The sequence below is a fragment of the Phaseolus vulgaris genome, chromosome 4 (genome assembly GCF_000499845.2).
Source record: "Phaseolus vulgaris cultivar G19833 chromosome 4, P. vulgaris v2.0, whole genome shotgun sequence".
Taxonomy (NCBI): Eukaryota; Viridiplantae; Streptophyta; class Magnoliopsida; order Fabales; family Fabaceae; genus Phaseolus; species Phaseolus vulgaris.
This window is the reverse complement of record NC_023756.2, coordinates 20554935-20574586: the sequence shown is the minus strand read 5'-3', so window position 1 is coordinate 20574586 and position 19652 is coordinate 20554935. Positions and strand designations below refer to the sequence as shown.

General features: G+C 30.4%; 2 protein-coding genes across 2 annotated transcripts; one reads left to right on the top strand and one right to left on the bottom strand.

The window, feature by feature from the left end:
* Window positions 1–1742: 1742 nt before the first annotated feature.
* On the bottom strand, window positions 1743–5183 carry LOC137837426 (CASP-like protein 5A2). Its single transcript, XM_068646410.1, has 3 exons — window positions 4753–5183; window positions 2722–2854; window positions 1743–2204 (listed from the first exon to the last, which is right to left on the bottom strand). Exons 1-3 carry the CDS (start codon window positions 4968–4970, stop codon window positions 2013–2015), a joined length of 543 nt encoding a protein of 180 aa, XP_068502511.1. The 5' UTR covers window positions 4971–5183; the 3' UTR covers window positions 1743–2012.
* A 5777-nt stretch (window positions 5184–10960) lies between these two features.
* On the top strand, window positions 10961–17023 carry LOC137837425 (mRNA-decapping enzyme subunit 2). The gene is made up of 8 exons (XM_068646409.1): window positions 10961–11211; window positions 12003–12154; window positions 13137–13264; window positions 14418–14513; window positions 14711–14863; window positions 15863–15966; window positions 16054–16121; window positions 16542–17023. Exons 1-8 carry the CDS (start codon window positions 11141–11143, stop codon window positions 16742–16744), a joined length of 975 nt encoding a protein of 324 aa, XP_068502510.1. The 5' UTR covers window positions 10961–11140; the 3' UTR covers window positions 16745–17023.
* The last annotated feature ends 2629 nt before the right edge of the window (window positions 17024–19652 follow it).

The window sequence follows — 19652 nt, the reverse complement described above, 5'->3', positions numbered from 1 at the left end:
GTATTTAATTTTAAAATAATTTTGACATTTTGATTTTGATTGTTTGTTACTAGAAAAGATTAATGTTTGTAGCGTTTACTTTTTAGCTAATAAAAGTATTTGCAACTTTATTAAAAAAATTATTTATTTGTAAAAAGATATGTGTAATACAAGTTCTTGATATTTTATGAAGTAATTTTAAAGTATATAATAAATATTTAAAATTCAACAAAAACTATGTCAATGAAAAAAAAGCAAACATTTATTACATAATTCTGAATAAACATTTTATTTTATTAGTACTTAGGAGATTTTTTATACAATTTTGTAATAAAAAAAATATTTATATACAACTATCATATTCAAATAAGTTAAAAATCACTTTGGATTAAGTTATTATTTCTATAATTATAACAAAAAATAAAACAAATTTTGATTTTATAAGAATCAATTATAAATAAATTATTTCTTTTAATAAATACTTTTTTAAGTTTAAACATCATGGCTATAGTTTTGTGATATATATTATAAGGTTTACTTAAAACTGTGGTTTCTTACAAAGTTAAAAAATTTAAACTTTAAATCTACTTTTGATATTCATGTTTTCGTCATGGTGTAATATTAGTCTTTATAAAAAAGATTAATTATATATTTTATCTTTCAATTTTTTTCTAAGTACAATCTAGTGTATCATAAAGAGCCCAGTACAATTTTTTTTTAAATTAAATAATGTTTAAATATATTTATTTTTAAACTTCGGTGAAACCAATATAATTTTTATTATACCACAATCCTTCACAGATGCAACATGTTAACCTATAATGAAATTATGTGAATAAAAAATATTCCTAACATTCAATTTCTAATTTAAAACTAAAAAAAGATTGAATCACTAATTTAGCCTTTAAATTGTATTAATTGATAAATTTTATTCCCACAATTAAGAAAATGGTAAGATGATCCTTAAAATCACAAATGATGAATATATTTAATCCCTGGATTTTAATGATCGATCAAATTGGTTTTTGAAAATTAAAAAAAATTACCATAATCAATTACCAAAATAATCTAAGTTTTGTAAACACAATTTATTAATGTGCCAATTTAAACTTTTTTTTCAGCCTCATTAGAGGACATCATCAAGTAAATTGATTAACAATATAAAACTTTTAAAGATCTTGTCACTAATTTACAATTTCCAAATCAATTTTGAACAAAAATGGTTTTAGTTATTGATTATGAAGTGGTGTGATGTATAATTAGATTTTTTATTATAAAAACAAATTAGTAGTAAAATCCAGTATCTTTTTTCAATTACAGTTTAAAATGTTTATTCGACACAATAAGACTACTTAAAATTGCTTCAACTTGAAATAAAATCTGGACACAAAATTAATTTCTCAACATAAAATCAAACATTCAAAATTTACCTAAAATCCCATTAAATGATATTTTAGCATGACTCTGAAAAATCTAACACAAACCCAAACACACAATATATTAATTGATAATATACAAAATGATAGACAATTATGTCCTTTTGTTGATGTCAAAAACCAATTTAAGTAACCATTAAAATTTCATTAACTAAATTATGGTTTCTCTCTTCTTTAAACAAAATAAGTAACTGTAAGATCTCATCAGAGTCAATAAATTTACGTAGCATTTAACCTCCCTATGCAGAATAAGTTTGCATGCTTATGAGGATTGTGCATGTTTATTGCTATAGATAGAGAAATGGAGTTGATTTGCCTCAAAACTCATTTCTATCATGGCCAACTCTAAATTATTGCTATATTGCATTAGATAACTCTTGCTTCTTAACTTCATGTTGACATTTACTTGGAAAGTTTCCATAGTTTGAGATATTATAAACATCGGAACTAAAAGTTTCAAGCTCATGCCTTGAAATTGAAGAGCAACAATATTTGAAAGGATCTAAAAAGCCATGAATAGGATTTGCAACAAGCAGGGCCATCAATCCTCAAAGTTATATGCCATACATAAACAGCTAATACCCTTTCCTGCTGCTTCTATTTGGAGGCTAGTGACCAGAAATTCAAAATAAATGAGGGAGAAGCAGCAAACCAGCTCATAAATGCCATTGCCGTTGCTGTTTCAAATCTGCTGCAATGGTTCTGTGCACAGTCATTCAAATCATTGCCAATAAGAACTGTGATACCAGCAGAAGCACATGCTGCAGAAAATGTAAGTGTTGAAGTAATCTGCAGCAAAATTCCACATATGAGTGCCTCTGCATTATTTTCATGAATTCCAGTACAGTATACCACATTACTAAAACAAATACATATTCCCAATAATAGGGTAGCTGAAAAAGTTAACTTCAGCATCATCCCACTTTACTTAAGTGCAAATAGTATATGTAAATAACTAAATAATCGGTTCCATAGTTAAAATGTATTTTGCCAATATACAGTGTTAAATCTTTATAGCATATTATATTAGTCTGATAGTCAGGTAGAAGTCTTACATTTTTTTATTTCCTAGAAATGATGTTTGTCCCTGGTTGAAGAGAGACAACTATCATGTGTATGGTTATATTTATAATGCACAATGACTGAACTCGTTCACTACCTCTGCTACCATGGTTACAACTTTCTTGGATACTTAAACTACCCAGTGACAGTTTCTTGCCAGTGTCCAAGACAAGTGTACAGAGGATAGCACCAATTTTACAAGATTAATTACACAAGCTAACAGAGTGTTCCAGCATTGTCTTACCCCATCACCGATAGAGAATAAGCGGACGACTCTAATGTTTCGGTAGCCACGCCGTACTAAAATGGCATAGATATCAGCAACTGCCAGAGAGAGGCTCCACAAACTTTGCAGGCTGACAGCAGCAACTAGGTATCTAGCACAGCAAATACAACAAAATCAGTTATGCTACGTTGAAAATGTAGACTGTGAATGTAGATATCATCAAATCCTATCGATCTGATCGCCTTTGGAATATGACTTCCTATATAATGCAGTATTCATATACTCTCGAATCTTATTTTCATTCCAAGTCTTAGATTTAAGACTCCTGGTTAATACAGTGTACATAGTCTTCTTAAAATAAGTTATTCCTCCCAAATAGATTAGAAAGCAAAGGCTTGAACAGATCAACAATTGTGTCTTCAGATGGAATAAAATTGCTAAAATCTGAACCTTATGCCACTGAGGTCGGGTACAAATATTCAACAATGCCATTAAGATTCATTAAAAGACAGATATTTAGAAAGTCTATTGGGGTCTTTTCAATGGACTCTCTGAAGTTTTCTTCAGTTTTCCTCTACCTTATTAGTTGGACTATATTCCATTTGATCCACTTTTCTCCCTAGAGCCTCAATTGATTTTCCCTAGCATCACCAAACCAACTTAAGTGTGTATACAACATACTCCTCTCATTAGGTGTTAGTCCAACTTTCTCGCAAATTTATTCCACCACAATTTTATCTCTTCTTGAAAGTCCACTCAACCAACTTAGGCATGTGGCAGACCTCATAACAGAAAACTAGAGGAAATACCAACCATCCAGACAAATCCGAAGACAGTGTATTTGGACTATTCAAGAGAGGAGAAAATAGGACATAAATGGTAAATAAATTCTAAGGGCTTGGATTGGTGACTTTGCAAGAAGCCTAGGTATCCCACCATTTATGAAGACCGAATTTTCTGCGGCTATTGAGTAGCTCAAGAGGAGGAGAAATTGATCTGACATAAATTGAAGAAAAGACAACCAAAGCTTGATTAAAGTGGTTTGGAGATGTTCATAAAAGAAACCGGTAGGAAGAATAAATTGCATGGTTTATAATTCTAAGAAAAGGGGAGATAGAGACCAAAAAGAAAACATTTAAGGAAGTTGTTAACAAGAATCTCAAGGTGAATAACATCTCAGAAGATTCTTCTGAGATGAACAATTTCCAAATTTGCTCTCTTTAGCAGGAACCTGAGACCATTAAACTCCCATCAATTTCTTACTAAATTCATTGCATTTGACGAAAGTAGAGAAACTCATCACCCCTTGTCTTTTTTTAGTAGAGTAAATTACTTTGACACCCTAAAGCTTTTTCAAATTACACCGATACCTCTCCTTTTTCTCTCCCAACATCAATCTCTTTAATTGTTTGAAAAGCATTAATTGAAAACATTCCGTCATGTACCTTTGCAAGGAAAGTTGTTATAAGCGGTAAAAAAAAACCAAGAAGATTACATGCAATCAGAAAAAACTTAAAAGGGTATCTGCATAAGTTACTTTTATTGGCAAAAAGATACATGTATGCTCCATGTGAGACAAACACGGTCGAGACCGAAAAATCACATAGATCAACTGTGTGGAACTGTTGTAGCTTAAATAGTAGCCTCCACTTCAAGAACTCATCCCCACTTTACAAAACCCATTTTTGAGAACACCCCATAAGAAAAACACCTGGCTTGTTGATTTTCAACAGCAATTACCACAACCCCAATTAAGTGAAAATCAGAAGAAAAAAAAAAGAAAATGAACTCATCCCCACTCTACAAAACCCATTTTTGAGAACACCCCATCAAAGAAAACCTGGCTTGTTGATTTTCAACAACAATTCCCACACCCCCAATTAAGAAAAAAAGCAGAAAAGAGGGATGAACTCATCCCCACTTTACAAAACCCGTTTTTGAGAACACCCCATTAAGAAAAAACCTGGCTTGTTGATTTTCAACAACAATCACCACAGCCCCAATTAAGAAAAGAAAAGGAAAAGGAAAGGGGGCAATTGAATTAATTACCGGAAGGCAGTGACGGAAGGGAAATCGGAGGTGGAGGCCATGACGGAGAGGGAAACGATGGCGAAGGAGAACTGAAGAAAGCGCAAGAGGAAGCCACCGAGGGTGCCGGGCATGCCCTGAGTGTCCTTCAAAGTGTGTCTGGGGATTGCAATTGCATGGTCAGTCAGAGGTGGGGCTTCGATTGGGTGAACTGAAGGGTGGACCATCGACATCGACATAGCAAAGCTCCAAGAACAAGAACACCAACAATAACAGAGACAAAACAAAAGGGTTTTTGGTTCTACAGGCTTTGCTTTGCTCCACCAAATGTTGGTGGTACTACTGGTGCTGGTGGAACTGTGCCACGCTTTTGCTCTTTCATCTCATTCCTTTTGCTTTTCACTTTCTTTCTTTTTTCGATAAGGTTATTACTTTTTCACTTTGTTTTGCCCTTCAAACCTATTTACTCTACTATTAAATATCAGAATCTAATCACAACTTCTTTTATTTCATGCCATTAATAACTATGGTAAAGTTTAATTTATATGAATACATGCTACATAAATGTACTCGTCAAAGTAAAATTGACTTACAAAAAGATTTTGTTATGTTATTTTGAGGATTGTTATCTGGTAATTATTATGTATTGAATACATAAATATAACAATCATTTTATAAATACAATATAGTTATTTAATGTAAGTGTTTGGAGACTGATAATGATATCCCATCATTCGAAAAACACACTTGGTGAATTTCAAAATATTATGATGATATTTTTTTATTAAAACATGGATTTTTTTGGTAATTTATTTAGATGATGTATTAATTTTTAAAAAGAAATAAATCAACCTATTATTCATATATTTAAACTAATTTACAAAAATAATAAAAGAAAATAGATTAATGATTTTTAACGACAAAGACTAAAATGTTTCCAACTAAGGTTAGATTTTTGAGAATTCAGAACATATCAAGTAACATTAATTTCTAATGAGGTTAAAGATAAAAAAAAGTTGTCTTAATTGTCTAGTAAATTTTATTCCAAACATCATATCTATATGTGTGCTGATAAAAAAAAAATCATATCTATATGTGTGCCCCTGATACACAAGATTAAGGAAAATTAATGATTCGGATCAAATAAATTATAAAAAAAAGTTGTCCTTTTTGTTCAAGCTTATGAAGTTTCATTAGTGGTAGAAAAAGATGCATTTTAACTATTGGAAGAATAGATCAAATACATGAAAAGAGATCATATTTAGCAATAAAAATATATGATATGATAAATAAAGGATATTTTATAACACTTAAACGTATTTTTTTTATAGACTTATTGACTTATAATTGTTTACACATAAGGTTATGTGTAATTGTTTTTTTTAATAATTACTATAAATTGATATAATTGTTATTTAATATTCTACTCTAGTATTAATGTAATTACAGTTTTTTTTTCTAAAATTTGATATTAAAGAAAAATATATATGTCCATTTGAAATTAAATAATTGATAACATTATATTTCTTTTTTTCATTTTATTTTTAAAAAAAAATATTTAATTAATTTTTGAAAAAAAATTAAAGTACATGTATACCCTCAATCAAAAACAAAATAAGACAACTCAATAAAAATAAATATAAATATTTATTTTTAAAATAATAATGAATATAGTTAAATTTACACACATTATATCTTCAAACCGTCTTTAATATGTTGTTTGTTTTAAGAGATGTATTATCTATAAAGAAAGTCAAGTATAGATGAGAATGTATGTTGAAATACATTTTACCCTCTAATCATTGGTTTAAAAAGGCAAAACAACAATGACTATTTTCAATTTAAAATGACGATTATATAGTCGCATTTGATGTACTCGTAGTCTTAAATTGAAGAGATAAGAAGATGACTATTTAACGTAAATTCAATTTATAAATGCAGCTATTTACCATAGCCACATTTATAAATCGCATTTACAAATGACGTTTAAGGTTTCTTTTCTTTTTCGCTGTTGTTTGGGTTCTAATCAAAGTTCTCAACTTTGATCTTTTCCAAAGAACAAGTCATTATTTTAGCATTTCTTTTGATCTCTTAGTGTATCCATATCATACCTCTTCACATTCTTAGTATTTCATCCCAATCTAAATCTAACATGTTCTGAATTAAAAAAAATACAAATAATGGATTGATATTGGAAGGCCTGATAACCAAAGAACATAAATAAAAGTCCAAAAAACGCAAATAAAAATTTTCCAATTAAATGCAAATACACAACAGAGCAAGGCGACAACAGCGACGAGGAAGGCACAGTAGAGAGCAAACAAAAACCTTCCCAATGAAACAGTGACCTTAGCAATGACATAAGACAAAACATAAGAGAAACGAAAAACATACACAAATTAATGGTGAAGAAGAAGAGAGAAAGACAATGCCTACTAATGGCACGAAGACAATGCAAAGAAGAAAGAAAGAAAAGAGAAAACATAGTTAATTGAGGAAACACAAAAGAGAAACGAAGCGCGAGAGAAAGGAGAGCATGAAAACATAAGTGACGCCCTTCTAAATTAGGGTAAAAAAAGGTTTAAGAAGACGGTTATTTGTAATAGTCGCATTCTTAAATCAAACGCTTTGATTTAAGAATGTGGTTATTACAAATAGTCCCCTTCTTAAATCAAGTTAATTTCAAAATGATGTAAGATAATAAGCCAATTGTTTTCTTAATATTAGATTTTTTTATTTCTCATAAATTGTAATTTATGAGAAAAAATTTAATTAAACAATATTTTGTCTTAAATTATTTTGAAAACAAGAAAAAATAGAAAAAAGTTGTTTGAAAAAATTATTCCTATCAAAATTTAACACAAGTAAAGGTGTATAATGAAATAATTTTTGAAAATCCAATATGTTTAAAGTTCAATATTTTTTCTAATATTTTATCTAAAATGGATGAACTTTATACCATAAAACATGAGTGTGTTTTGAAACCTAAAATTTTAAATTTTGAACCGGAATGAAAGTGTGGTTCTAATTTAAAATACTAAACATTCAAAGACTTTCTTATACCGTCTAAATTTCATTAATGATGTATAGTTGTATTTATATCAGTTTATAATCACTTAGGAAATTATATTTTTTCTTAAAATGTTTTTCATTCGGTCGTATATTTTAAATCAATTTGTAAACATATTTTATTATTGGTTAAACAGTTCCTTTTAATTTAATTTATTTTCAATAAATTTACAATATAAAAAAAGCATACAAAACATTTAAAGGTAGCTATAAAATGTAAGTACTCAATTTGTGAACTTTTCTTTGAAGATCGTCCAACACACATCATCGTTTATCATGACTTGTGATGGAAATTGTCCAACCACAACATTCTAAGAATAAGGAAGATGATTACCTAAAGTTTTGTTGAGAGACATATCGACACTTATAGGCCTATTTGGGCTTTTTATCTTTTGTAGACCTATTAAAGAGGATAACTCTAGAAGGAAGAAATGTACATAGCATATCAAAGAAGACTTCCACACTATGAAAGAATACTAGAGTCTTTGTTAGAGGACTACAAGAAGACTAGAGTTTAGGTGGCTTCAACAAGACCAAGTTAATATCTTTTCAGGTCAGATTTTAGTTTAAATAATTGTATAAAGTAGTTTAGAATTTTATTTAGGCTATGTATTGGGACTTTATTTAATTTTGGGAAAATAGAATAGTGGGTGCATATAACAATAGAATGTGTGCATATTGCAAAGTGACTCACCACTTGACATGTGAAATATGGACGTGGCATGAGAATCATGAACATCCACATGACTCTTCGAGAATGGAGAGGACACCCACCAATTAAGAGATGACATTTGACAACCTCTTATTTGAGAGGAATATCTCAAATGAGAAGAAAACACTTGTCAACATCTCATTTTAGATGATAATGAGCATGGAACATGTGATGCCACTTGCCACCTTGCCAATGGAGATGTTTTAGGTTAAAATTCTTATTTTAGACATCAAAGTCTCCTGTAAATAAGAGTGCACCTCTCTTGTATTTTTTTTAACTTGGACTTAGTAATGAAATGCTGCTCATTTTTTGTCATTCTATTGTCATTCTATTTATTCCTAAGTTCTCTCTAGGTTAGTCTCCTTCAAGACTTAGCCTAGACTATTTCCTAGTGAGAGTGACTCAACTTTTCAGTCTCACAAATTCCTAACCGCACTTCAAACCATTGAAATTTCTCTTGAGTTTCTAAGAATGCTTTCGCTCCTCAACTCCCATTCATCATCCATCAAAGAAGAAATTACTAAGATCACTACTAGAAAAAGAGCGTTTTCCATCAACTTAAGTATCGCTTGACACATTATAGAGCTTTCATCGTCTCTCAATTATGTTAGCTTTCTCTAACACTTATGTGTTTAGCTTTACTCCATGAGTTCTTCTATGTGCTTCATCTAGCTCATATATTTGACATTATTTAATGTTTTCAACTAAAACTTCATCTATCATGTTCACTCTTGTCATCGTCTAACAAGTTTTATCTTGTTCTTTCAACGTCTAGTGAGGTTTGCTCATCTTTTCAAGATGATATTGACTTTGATTGTAGTGTTTGTTCATTAATGTCTTTTGATCTTATGTCCAGAGTAATGTTTGACATAGTCTTAACACTTTCTGTAACATCATCTTTCTTTCTTTCCAGTACATAATCTAGTGTACATTCACTATATAGTCTAACACTTGTATTATTTCCATTTATTTCGTCTTTCTTCTTAAAAACTGTATCTGTAATTTCTTTTATTTTTGTTGATTTAGTAACTTTTGCGATCTTAATAATGTTGCTACAAATCATAACACATCTTTATAATTTCTTATTATTAAAACATATTTAGAATCTCTCGTCATGTAATAGTATAGAGAGTTAAAGAATCATATAAAACTAACTATCTTAACGACGCATGATAAATTTTACTTTGTTGTACTCTCTCAATTATTATATTAACATAATTAATTCTTTTTAACTTAGATCAATCACATCTAAAAATAACTTTCCATTTATTTATTTTCTTTCAGTGAAACAATATGGAAAAAAATTGTCCAAGTAAACACGTGTAGAAATCTAACAATAAAAACAAAGTAATTTTGAAGACGGTCGGAAAGAGTATTATGCACGCTACCCTTTTTCTCTTCAAATATTTTATAGTCATTATGTGACTCTGAATAGGTCTAACTTCCCCACTTGGAACAAAAGTTTTAAATTTTAGTGTTTTAAGAATTTTTGTGTGTGTTGCTGTTGTTGTATTGTATTTTTTTTTCAAAGTATCAGTTATTCAAATTTGCATAAGTTATTTTATATTGTATCTCAAAGTTCTATATTTTAGTACCTTTTTAATATGTTACTTATTTATTTCTTTGTATCACTATTTATAAAATAACTTTTAATGATTCTTTATATGAAATTTATATTTTGATTATTGTTTTGTATGTGCACAAAAAATACTAGATTAAATTTATTTATATAGTTATATTATTTATTAAATTTTCTATAAACAATAACTATGTCAAAATTTCCTAAAAAGGTATAACAACTCTTAAATAGTACATATATTTCTCTGACTATAATGATTAGTATTGATTAATTTGTCTCTAAGTTGATGGTATAATCAATGTAATTTCTCCATATTTAGGGCACCATAAAAAGACTTTATATATTTGATATTAAATGAAAAATAATATTCTTTAATATATTTACTCGGTGATATAAAATAGAAGATGAAATTCTCTTTTATAAAAATGAGATTCTTTATTTTAAAATGTGTTGGAATAGAATTTTTCTTTAAAATACTTTTCTAGATTATTTTAAATGAAATTCTCTTTAAAAACATTATTTTTAAAACAGCTTTTAACATGTTTTAGTTAAAGTAATTTTTATGTATTTTTTATGATGATGATGATAATTTTACTATAATTTTTTTCATTATAATAACTATATTTTTAATATATAAAAAAAAATAAACCCTAAAATGTAGAAGTTAGTGTTTTATATTTTTTGAAAACTATTTTGTAATGAACATAGGAAATTGTTTTCCCAAAACCTTTATTTCTTTCCTCTGAATATTAATTAAAAAAAATAAATCAAACATTAAAATTTTCCAGATTTTTGAAAAAGTAGAAAATTGTATTATCCATGCAGGTAAAAAAACTTGGTAGAAAAAAAGAGAGTTAAAAGGTAGAAACGGTTTTGGGTAGAACTTGAGCGACGGGTCTCAATATTTAAGGCGAAGAAGATCCGTCATTTTTTCTTTCTGTGCTGTTCAGAGAAAGAGAGAGTGAGAGAATCTCCTAGAAAATTCTCGAAGAACCATTTTTTTGTGCTTTTTTTTGGTTTTAGGGTTTGAGAACTGGCACCGGGCAGCGATGTCGAATCATCACCGTTCTTCCTCTAAGAACGGTCTTCCACCTCAAGAACTCCTTGACGATCTCTGCAGGTTTCTAATTTTCTTTTTTATCGTTTATTTTTTCTCGTTTCTCTCCAGAAAATGCAGGAAAATAGGGCATTGAAAGTTAGGGAACTTTTTAGGTTTTTTTTTTTAATTTAATTCTTGAATTGTTTTGATTTTCTGTTTTTTTAGCCGGCATTATCAATGTTACACATTTACACTTCATGCCTCTAATTAATCGTACCGTCTTACCTAAAGAATTGCCAATACTGTCAGCTGGTGACTGTGGAATCAATTTTTTAATAATTATTATTATTATTTGATGAATGTACGGGTTTGAAGGTTTTGGAAGATTTTCGCTTTTTCTGCCTTCAGTGTAATTTTGGATTGTAAGAATGAGTTTGAGTATGATAGTAAATTAAGCTTTAAGCAGCATATGATGGTTTATTTTCTGTTGCTGAGTGAGTCAATTATTCTTACTTCACTGCTATACAGTTTTTGTAAGAGAGTGTTCTGCTGGATATTTGTCTTTTCTTAATCATGGATTACTCACTATCAGCATAATGAAAGTGTTTTTTGCTATTGGAACTGTTCGTTTTTTTTATAATTTTTTTAATTCCAATAATATTATAATAGTGATGAGGATTGAAATGAACTGTTATTTATAGATAAACAGTGATAGGTTTATTATATTCTGTGATGCTGCGTTCTCCAACTCTGTAACATTCGAAGTCATTGCATTCACATTCCTTCCTTTTTATTGTTGACTATAATTTTGTCTTCCTATGTTTATTTTGTTCCTTTCTTATGAAAACACTTTTCATGTTGTTATATTGCAGTCGCTTTGTGCTAAATGTGCCAAAGGAAGATCTTCAGTCTTTCGAAAGGATCTTGTTTCTTGTGGAGTATGCACATTGGTTTTACGAAGATAACTCTGTAGAAAATAATCCATCTTTGAAATCATTGAATCTGAAGGAGTTTACTTCTTTATGTATCCTTAATGTAACTTCTTTGTTTTCAGTCTTTCTGTTTACAGTTGCCGAATATAAGTTTTCGATCTTGTTCCTATAGTTTATGAAGAATTCTTTCATGCTCTAGTTTCTTTTCTATTTTTCATTAATTAAAAAGGTAATAATAGTAAGCTATTTTGTTTGATTTTGAACATGGGGATGAAATACAAGTATGTGAGCCGAGGAAATGAATTGTCCATGGAAATTCATTCCAATAACAAAAACACCCAAGTTTTTTTTTCTGGGTAGGATCAGGTTCATAGATCAAACAATGCCATAATTCTTTAGTGAATATTGTGCATTCCTAACCTCAGATTTTTAAAACATTAAACATGGTTGGAATTTAGTTGCTTCTCAAGTCATGTTCAATTCTTGTCCCTTGCCATCTCTTGTAATATATGAACCAAATATTGGAAAACAGGGAAAATGTAAATTTACAGTGTAGTGCACACTCCAGTTTTGAGGAAATCTACATATTTTTTTGTTATCTTATTTTATGTCTAAAGATGGAACTTAATGTTTACATTAATTGGAAGCAAAATGCTCGTGGAAAATTATCTCTGCGCGATATGACACAAAAAGATGCTGACATGCTCTCATCTGGAATTCCTGTGCTACCCTGTCTCGTTTTTTTCACATTAATTTTTATGTATTACTGGTTGAGTTCATCATTGAGGGTTGTTTTTATGTTCAGCCCGTTAGCCATGCTCAGATGCTTGCTTGTGCATGGACACACGTTCAATGATAATTATTTAGACAATGTAATGTTTGAACCATGTTGTTCTCTGATTACATTATTTGACCCGGTGAAAGAAGGCTATTGTTATTTAATTTACTTTGTAGACATTATTAGGCACAATTGTTTAGGCTTTATATAAATTAGTGCTAGTCATCATTATTGTCATTTTCTATCTATCAACTTCAATGTATATATTTGATGCCGAATTCCTTAACATTTAGAAGTGTTTAACAGTTGTGATGTTTTGAAGCCTTATGTGGCCCATATAGATGATATTTTTAAGGACTTCACATCCTATAAGGTTCGAGTTCCTGTAACTGGGGCAATAATTCTTGATGAAACATATGAAAGGGTAAGCCAAAAATAAACACTTTCAGCGGTTCTTATTGCTTTCTGTAGTGTGAAAAAATTATTTGATTACCTTGTTTTCTGGTGCTCTGCTTGTCTTCTCTATGGTATGTCATGATGTTTAGTTACTGTAATCAGTGTGTATAAATGTGGTTACTATCTGTAGGATGAATTCCTTGTTATTATTTATTTTAAAAACAGGGGGGCTAATAATAACCATTCATACAAAAGATATGAAAGCTAACAATCAATCTGGAAATACATATGGCGTAGAAAAGGAAATAGGATTCCTAGAAAATCTCCTATTAGTTAATATAAAAAGCTGTCAGTGGCATTTCTTTTATCGGGTCATTAAACTTCAGCCAACATTTTATGCTCCAAGGTTGGCTATTAGGAGGATCAATTTCCCAGCTGATTGATGTTAAAATGATTAATGCCTTGTAGACTTTTAATGTGAGGACCGGGAAAGCCATAGCCTGTAAGTCATAAGCTAGCAAAATAATTCAGGAACTCCTACACTGGGAAGATGAAGTATCCTTTCTACTCAGTATTGTACATGCAGTGACTTGGTTATGGATGATCTTCATTATTCCACTTGGTTAACTTCATTTGAAAAACAGAATATTATTGTTTCTATGAGAGATATAAAGAGGTTGTTTATATTTAGCTTTCACCTGACATCTAAAGCTTTAGGAGAGAGTTGGTCCATGTCAAAATATCAATGCCTCTGACCAAGTAGTTAATACTAAGAGTGCCGTGCCCCTATTCTTATAATATAAACCTGAGTTTCAACAGTCAACAACGCACACCATATATGCTTCGACTTCAAGCCAAAAGGGCTCTTGTATGAAGGGACTTACAAATGATCATACTCATACACCAACTAAAAACCTGCTTTAAGAGAAAGTTGCTCCACATCATTTTTCAAAAGGTGATCTTGAAACTTTGTATACTGGAAGTAGCCTTGTTCAAAGGCAAACAAATTAAAGCATAATTTTGCACAGAATTTTTTAGGGTAATGATATATCACAGTTAGAGATGGCATATATAATTCCACTGACAATCTTTTCAACTCTCAACTGATACAATAGTTTTGAAGATTCTTTCGGAGTTACGTGTTATCTTGAGCCATGTTTTTATGTGCCTGCTGTTGACAGTGCTTGCTAGTAAAGGGATGGAAAGGTACAAGTTGGAGCTTCCCCCGTGGCAAAAAGAGCAAAGATGAAGAAGATCATGCATGTGCCATTAGAGAAGTAAGCATCCTATGCTTTCTCAGTCTTGTTTTAGTTGATCATTTTTTCCTTGTGGTCTTGGATTGTAGGTCCTGGAAAGATACATGCCTGTAGATTACAAAATTGATATGCTTCGTTAAAATATTAATCGGCTAATTCATGTTTTATTACGAGTCTTGGGCTTAGTTTTACCTGTTTTGTTTTTGTGGTGAGTGCAGGTCATGGAAGAAACAGGTTTTGATGTTTCAAAACTTCTTAAGAAGGATGAATACCTTGAAGTTATCTTTGGGCAACAGAGAGTGAGGCTTTACATTATCGCTGGAGTAAAAGATGATACATCATTTGCTCCACTTACCAAAAAGGAAATCAGTGTATGTGATTCTTTACAATTTTGCTTATTCTAAGTTTTATGTTGTTGGCGATCCCACATCTATCTGAAATTGATGAGTGATATGATTAAAATAGAATATGCAGGTTGGGGGTAACCCTCCCTCTCGAAAATTTGCTTTTGGGGTTCAGTTAGAACAAAATTAAAAAATTCTATGATATCTAATTCTATTCTAGTAATTATTGTTAGGTCTAGCAGACCACCACCTAGTGTTTGGATCACATGTAGGTGTTTAGTCTTGCAAACTTTCATTCTTGAGATGTCTTGTGCTCGGCGAGGGGGCATCCTTGATCTCACATCAACTCTCACTTCTTGAACTACATTTTAGGGTTGTTAGGTCAAAATTTAAAACTCAAAAACTTGGTGCTTAACATTAGAGTTATCTTTAATACTTCTACAACAGTTTTAGGTAAAATAAGAAATTTCATTAGAGTATAACGGAAAAGTACAATATGCGGATGAGACGTACACCACTTTTCAAATAGTTACTTCCTATTTCATATTATTCGCTTTTGAACTGCCTGACAAGAAGATAAGGATAAAGGAGGAAAATATTAAGATTTGGAATCATAGACATCATATTAGTAAAACATTTTTTAGAATCCAAACAAAACTATCATTATTTAAAATACAAAATACACTAATTTGAAATTATGCATTTTCGTGTAGCCAAGTTTGTTGCAGTTGCAGCTCTATTTAGTATTTACAGCCCATTTAGTTTCAAAAGCATTGACCTCGAATGTCATGTTGTGCACATCCTATCTACTACACTGCATTCTTTTTGTTAGTGTACACCACTGTTGCTTCTAATTTGAATCTTTATTACTTTTAATTCTGGATTTATATTAATTGAATTTGTTTGGCTGAGAACTTTCAATGTGATTGGTTTTCTTTGTTCTTGGTTAAATTTCACGGTAAAATTATCATCATGTGATGGGCAACTGTAGGTGATCAAAATACTGAGAAATTGTTATTTGTGCAGGAAATTGCATGGCACCGGCTTGATGACCTTCAACCAGCAACTGATGAAGTGATATCTCGTGGGATCACTGGCCTTAAGCTTTATATGGTGGCCCCTTTTCTGGCGTGAGTACAACTGCATATGATTTTGATAGTTTCAGTGAATGCCCCATGTATTGTCGGAGTTAAAAAAGATTCACTGCCTTCATGCAGATCATTGAAATCATGGATTTCCACACACCAGCCTGCTATGGCTCCAAGACCTGATTTGCCTCTTAAAGGTTGGCTCTAAACATCAGTTGTTATTGTTTAAATGCATGAGTTCATATGATGAAGTTTAGTTACTCAATGCTTGACTGTGTTGGGATGGGTTAATTTCTCATTATGTTGCACATAGTACATAATGTACATTGTCTTACAGCTCCTAATCTTGACCACTGATTTTAAAATTTGAGTACATTTGGCTTGAGAAGTTTGATTGTTAGTGTTGCAATTTGTTAGCTACAATATTTTGTAGATTTTATAGCTTGGAAGGTCTTTCGGTATAAGATTTGTCAAGTGATTCAAAGGGAAAGTCAACTATGGATGGCTTGTATAATGTTGCTTATTTAAAATTTAGTACTGCAATGCATACATTTTCCTAACTACACATTCTTCTTACATTAGTCAGGAGTGCTAACGATCCTTTTACTCTTGTTAAGGAATTTGCGTGTGGAAAGCAAAACACAATTCTATTGGAAGTAGCTCCACGGTAATCGATAGCCAGTCAGCAAAACCAGAATCTTCAACAAAACCTGAATCTGATTCTCACGCCCCTGATGTGGGGCCTGGCAAGAGCTTTAGGAATTTCAGATTTGATACTGCCTCAATTTTACAAGCAATGGAAGCTTCCTTTACTTCTTGAAAGTTCAGCAAGCTTCCTGTAAAGTTTCCTGTAACTGAATTCATTTCCCTAATTTCACCTGAACCCAAAGCTGGTATTGTTCACTCTCCACTCCAATTATAGGATGTTGCTGTACATCTTGTTCCTCGAGTTGTCTGTCTGCTTGAATGAGTATTATGTACATTATGTATAGGAAGTATTTTGTACCTAAATAGTATTTTCTCAGTTAGTGTGGCATTATCTGTAAAACTAGAGAAAAAGTTCAATGTAAAAGTTATGGTCCTCCTTCCATTAGACAAAGTGGCTTCTTCATGATTGCAGCATGGATCTTCTCCATTTCCTCTCCATCAAGGGCTGAGAGGTTGCAGTATGGCTGGAGGGAATCCAAATTCACTTTATGGCGACTGTGCAACTCACTCATACATATCCTTAAACACCAACGAAAAATATGTCTTTAGGCCTAAGGTTTTAGGATCAATATTAGGTCATTCTTTTCCTTGTGTCTTTTTTTAATATTTCCTGTCTTAAACTATACTTGTTTTTCAAAATATCTTCATGGAAGCATGTTTCCTTTTATTTATGAACGTACAACATAAATTAGTTTATGTTTTGTACAAACAATTAACTCCAAAGGAAACTTCTTTTTGTTTAGTTTTAAAAAAAAGTTAATACAACATTTTTTCTTAGGTGTTTAATACTTGAAAGCTTGATTCCATTGTGGTAATGAATTACATAACAAAAAACTATTTGTGATGTGTAGTTAATTCAAAATACAAGTTACTTATTTGAGAAGCTATCTTTTAAGAATAGTTGAATTAATTATAATAAAAAGTCAGTTCTTTAATGCTCAAAGTCATTAAAAAAAAGAGTCCAAACCCTTTATTACTTAAGTTCGGTTTCTTTTCAATAGTTGTGATATATTCAATAAAATGTTATATACAATAAAATTTATAGACATATTCAAAAGTTGTGATATATTGTATTATAACATTACATGGGTTAAAGATTATATAAATTATGAGTGCTTATGCTCTATGTATAGGTGTAATCGGTTTTCTATGAATCCATCAAATCCCATTCAATTACAATTTTGTGCTTTGAGTTGAGTTTTGTTTAATAAATTATTAAAACTAGGTTAACTAACATATTAATGAATTAAATCTTACTATATAATAATAATATTTATTTAATATATTTTAGATTAAATTATACTGACAACTCCTGAATTTTTTTTTCGATTTCATTTGTATCTCAATTTTTAAAAATTGTTCAAAAGCCTCCCTTTTATTATAAAAATCAATACACTTACCCCTCCCTTCCAAGAGAAGCGTTCTTAACAGGGAAAAAAAAACAGCGTGTAAGTATATTAATATCAAGAGATATCAAAGTAAATTATTCTTTATTTTTAAGTATTTTTTCCTACTTTTTTAAGATTTCATGATCCAGCCTAAAATAGGCTTCGGATTAGATTGCTTAATAAAATTAAATAAGGCAGTTTTTTCCTGCACCCCACATTTTTCTCCCTGCACCCCACAAGGTTGTGTAAAAACAAAATTGTCCCTCTATAAATTGTACATTTTTTTTTTCTGTATTTCGGATTATGAAATTCGGTAAATTTTTGGATTGGCGCTTCCGGTAAATTTTCAGATTGGCGCATCCGGTAATCTTTCAGATTGATGCTTCCGGTAGTAGATGAATAATAGTGTCAATTCAAAATAAAAAGATGCAAAACATCCATAATTGAAAAAATCATTCTGGATCCGTCAATCCGTAATTCAAAATATGCATTCCGGATTCAGAAATCCAAAATTAAAAGAAATCATTCCAGATCCACCAATCTGTAATAGAAATTAGGCTTTCAGATTCAGCAATCCAGAAATCAATAATTTATGTAAACTTTGCTTCCGGAATATCCCCTCATCCGGAATGAACCATGATTCATTTCCGGATTGATGAATCCGTAGTACACTCCCAGATCCCGAAATTGTGGGGTCAGTTTCGGAATTTACAAAATCGTGGGGGTGCAGGAAGAAAAATGTAGGAGTGTAGGAAGAAACTGCCATTAAATAAATGTAACCGAATTATATTAGATAAACTCAAATCACTTTTACTCATCTACCAAAAGAATAACGCTAATACACTTTTTTTTACTGGTTAAAAACTCGTTAACCTTATCAGTTGTGTTTTAAAAACGCTAATAACGCTAATATAACTTATGATAAAACTTTCTTATTTTGAACTTTCTATTACATATTTAAGGGTATATACGGACAGGATAAACGTCTTATTATGCCTTCTAAGAGCGAAAAAGAAAAAGGGGGGAAAATGAAATTAACCTTTCTATATGTTAAGCTTAGCTCATGAATCAATTTGTAGAAGTTATTTCTTAGGCAAAAAATTAATTTTTAACATATATAAACTGACTTTAGCTCATAAAAAAAGTAGTATTACTTTTAGTTTTTACCTAAAAAATAATTAATAGATAAATTTCCTCCAAAACTCCAATGTCATAATAATTTTATATTATAATATTTATGTTAACAACCATTATCTTATTCCGATCATTGTCTAAATATCATATCTTAAGTATAGATGATAATATTTTTATATTATACTATTAGTTAAATATTCATATTAATTAACATAATGAAAGTACGCTATTTCCATAAAATAATATTTTTTTATTTTATTATAAATTTGATATAATGTATACTTCGAAATATTTTAAGAAAAAAAGTATACTTTAAGATATAATGTAGGACGAACAGTCGAATACACAGTACAGAAAATATAATAATTAAGTGTAAAATATAATTATAATGATTGATACTTGAATAAAAATTACATAATTTAAAACTTCTAATTAGTTTTCTATCTAGTTTCGTCAAATATGAATTTTCACAGTACTTGAAACAATAGAATATTTCAT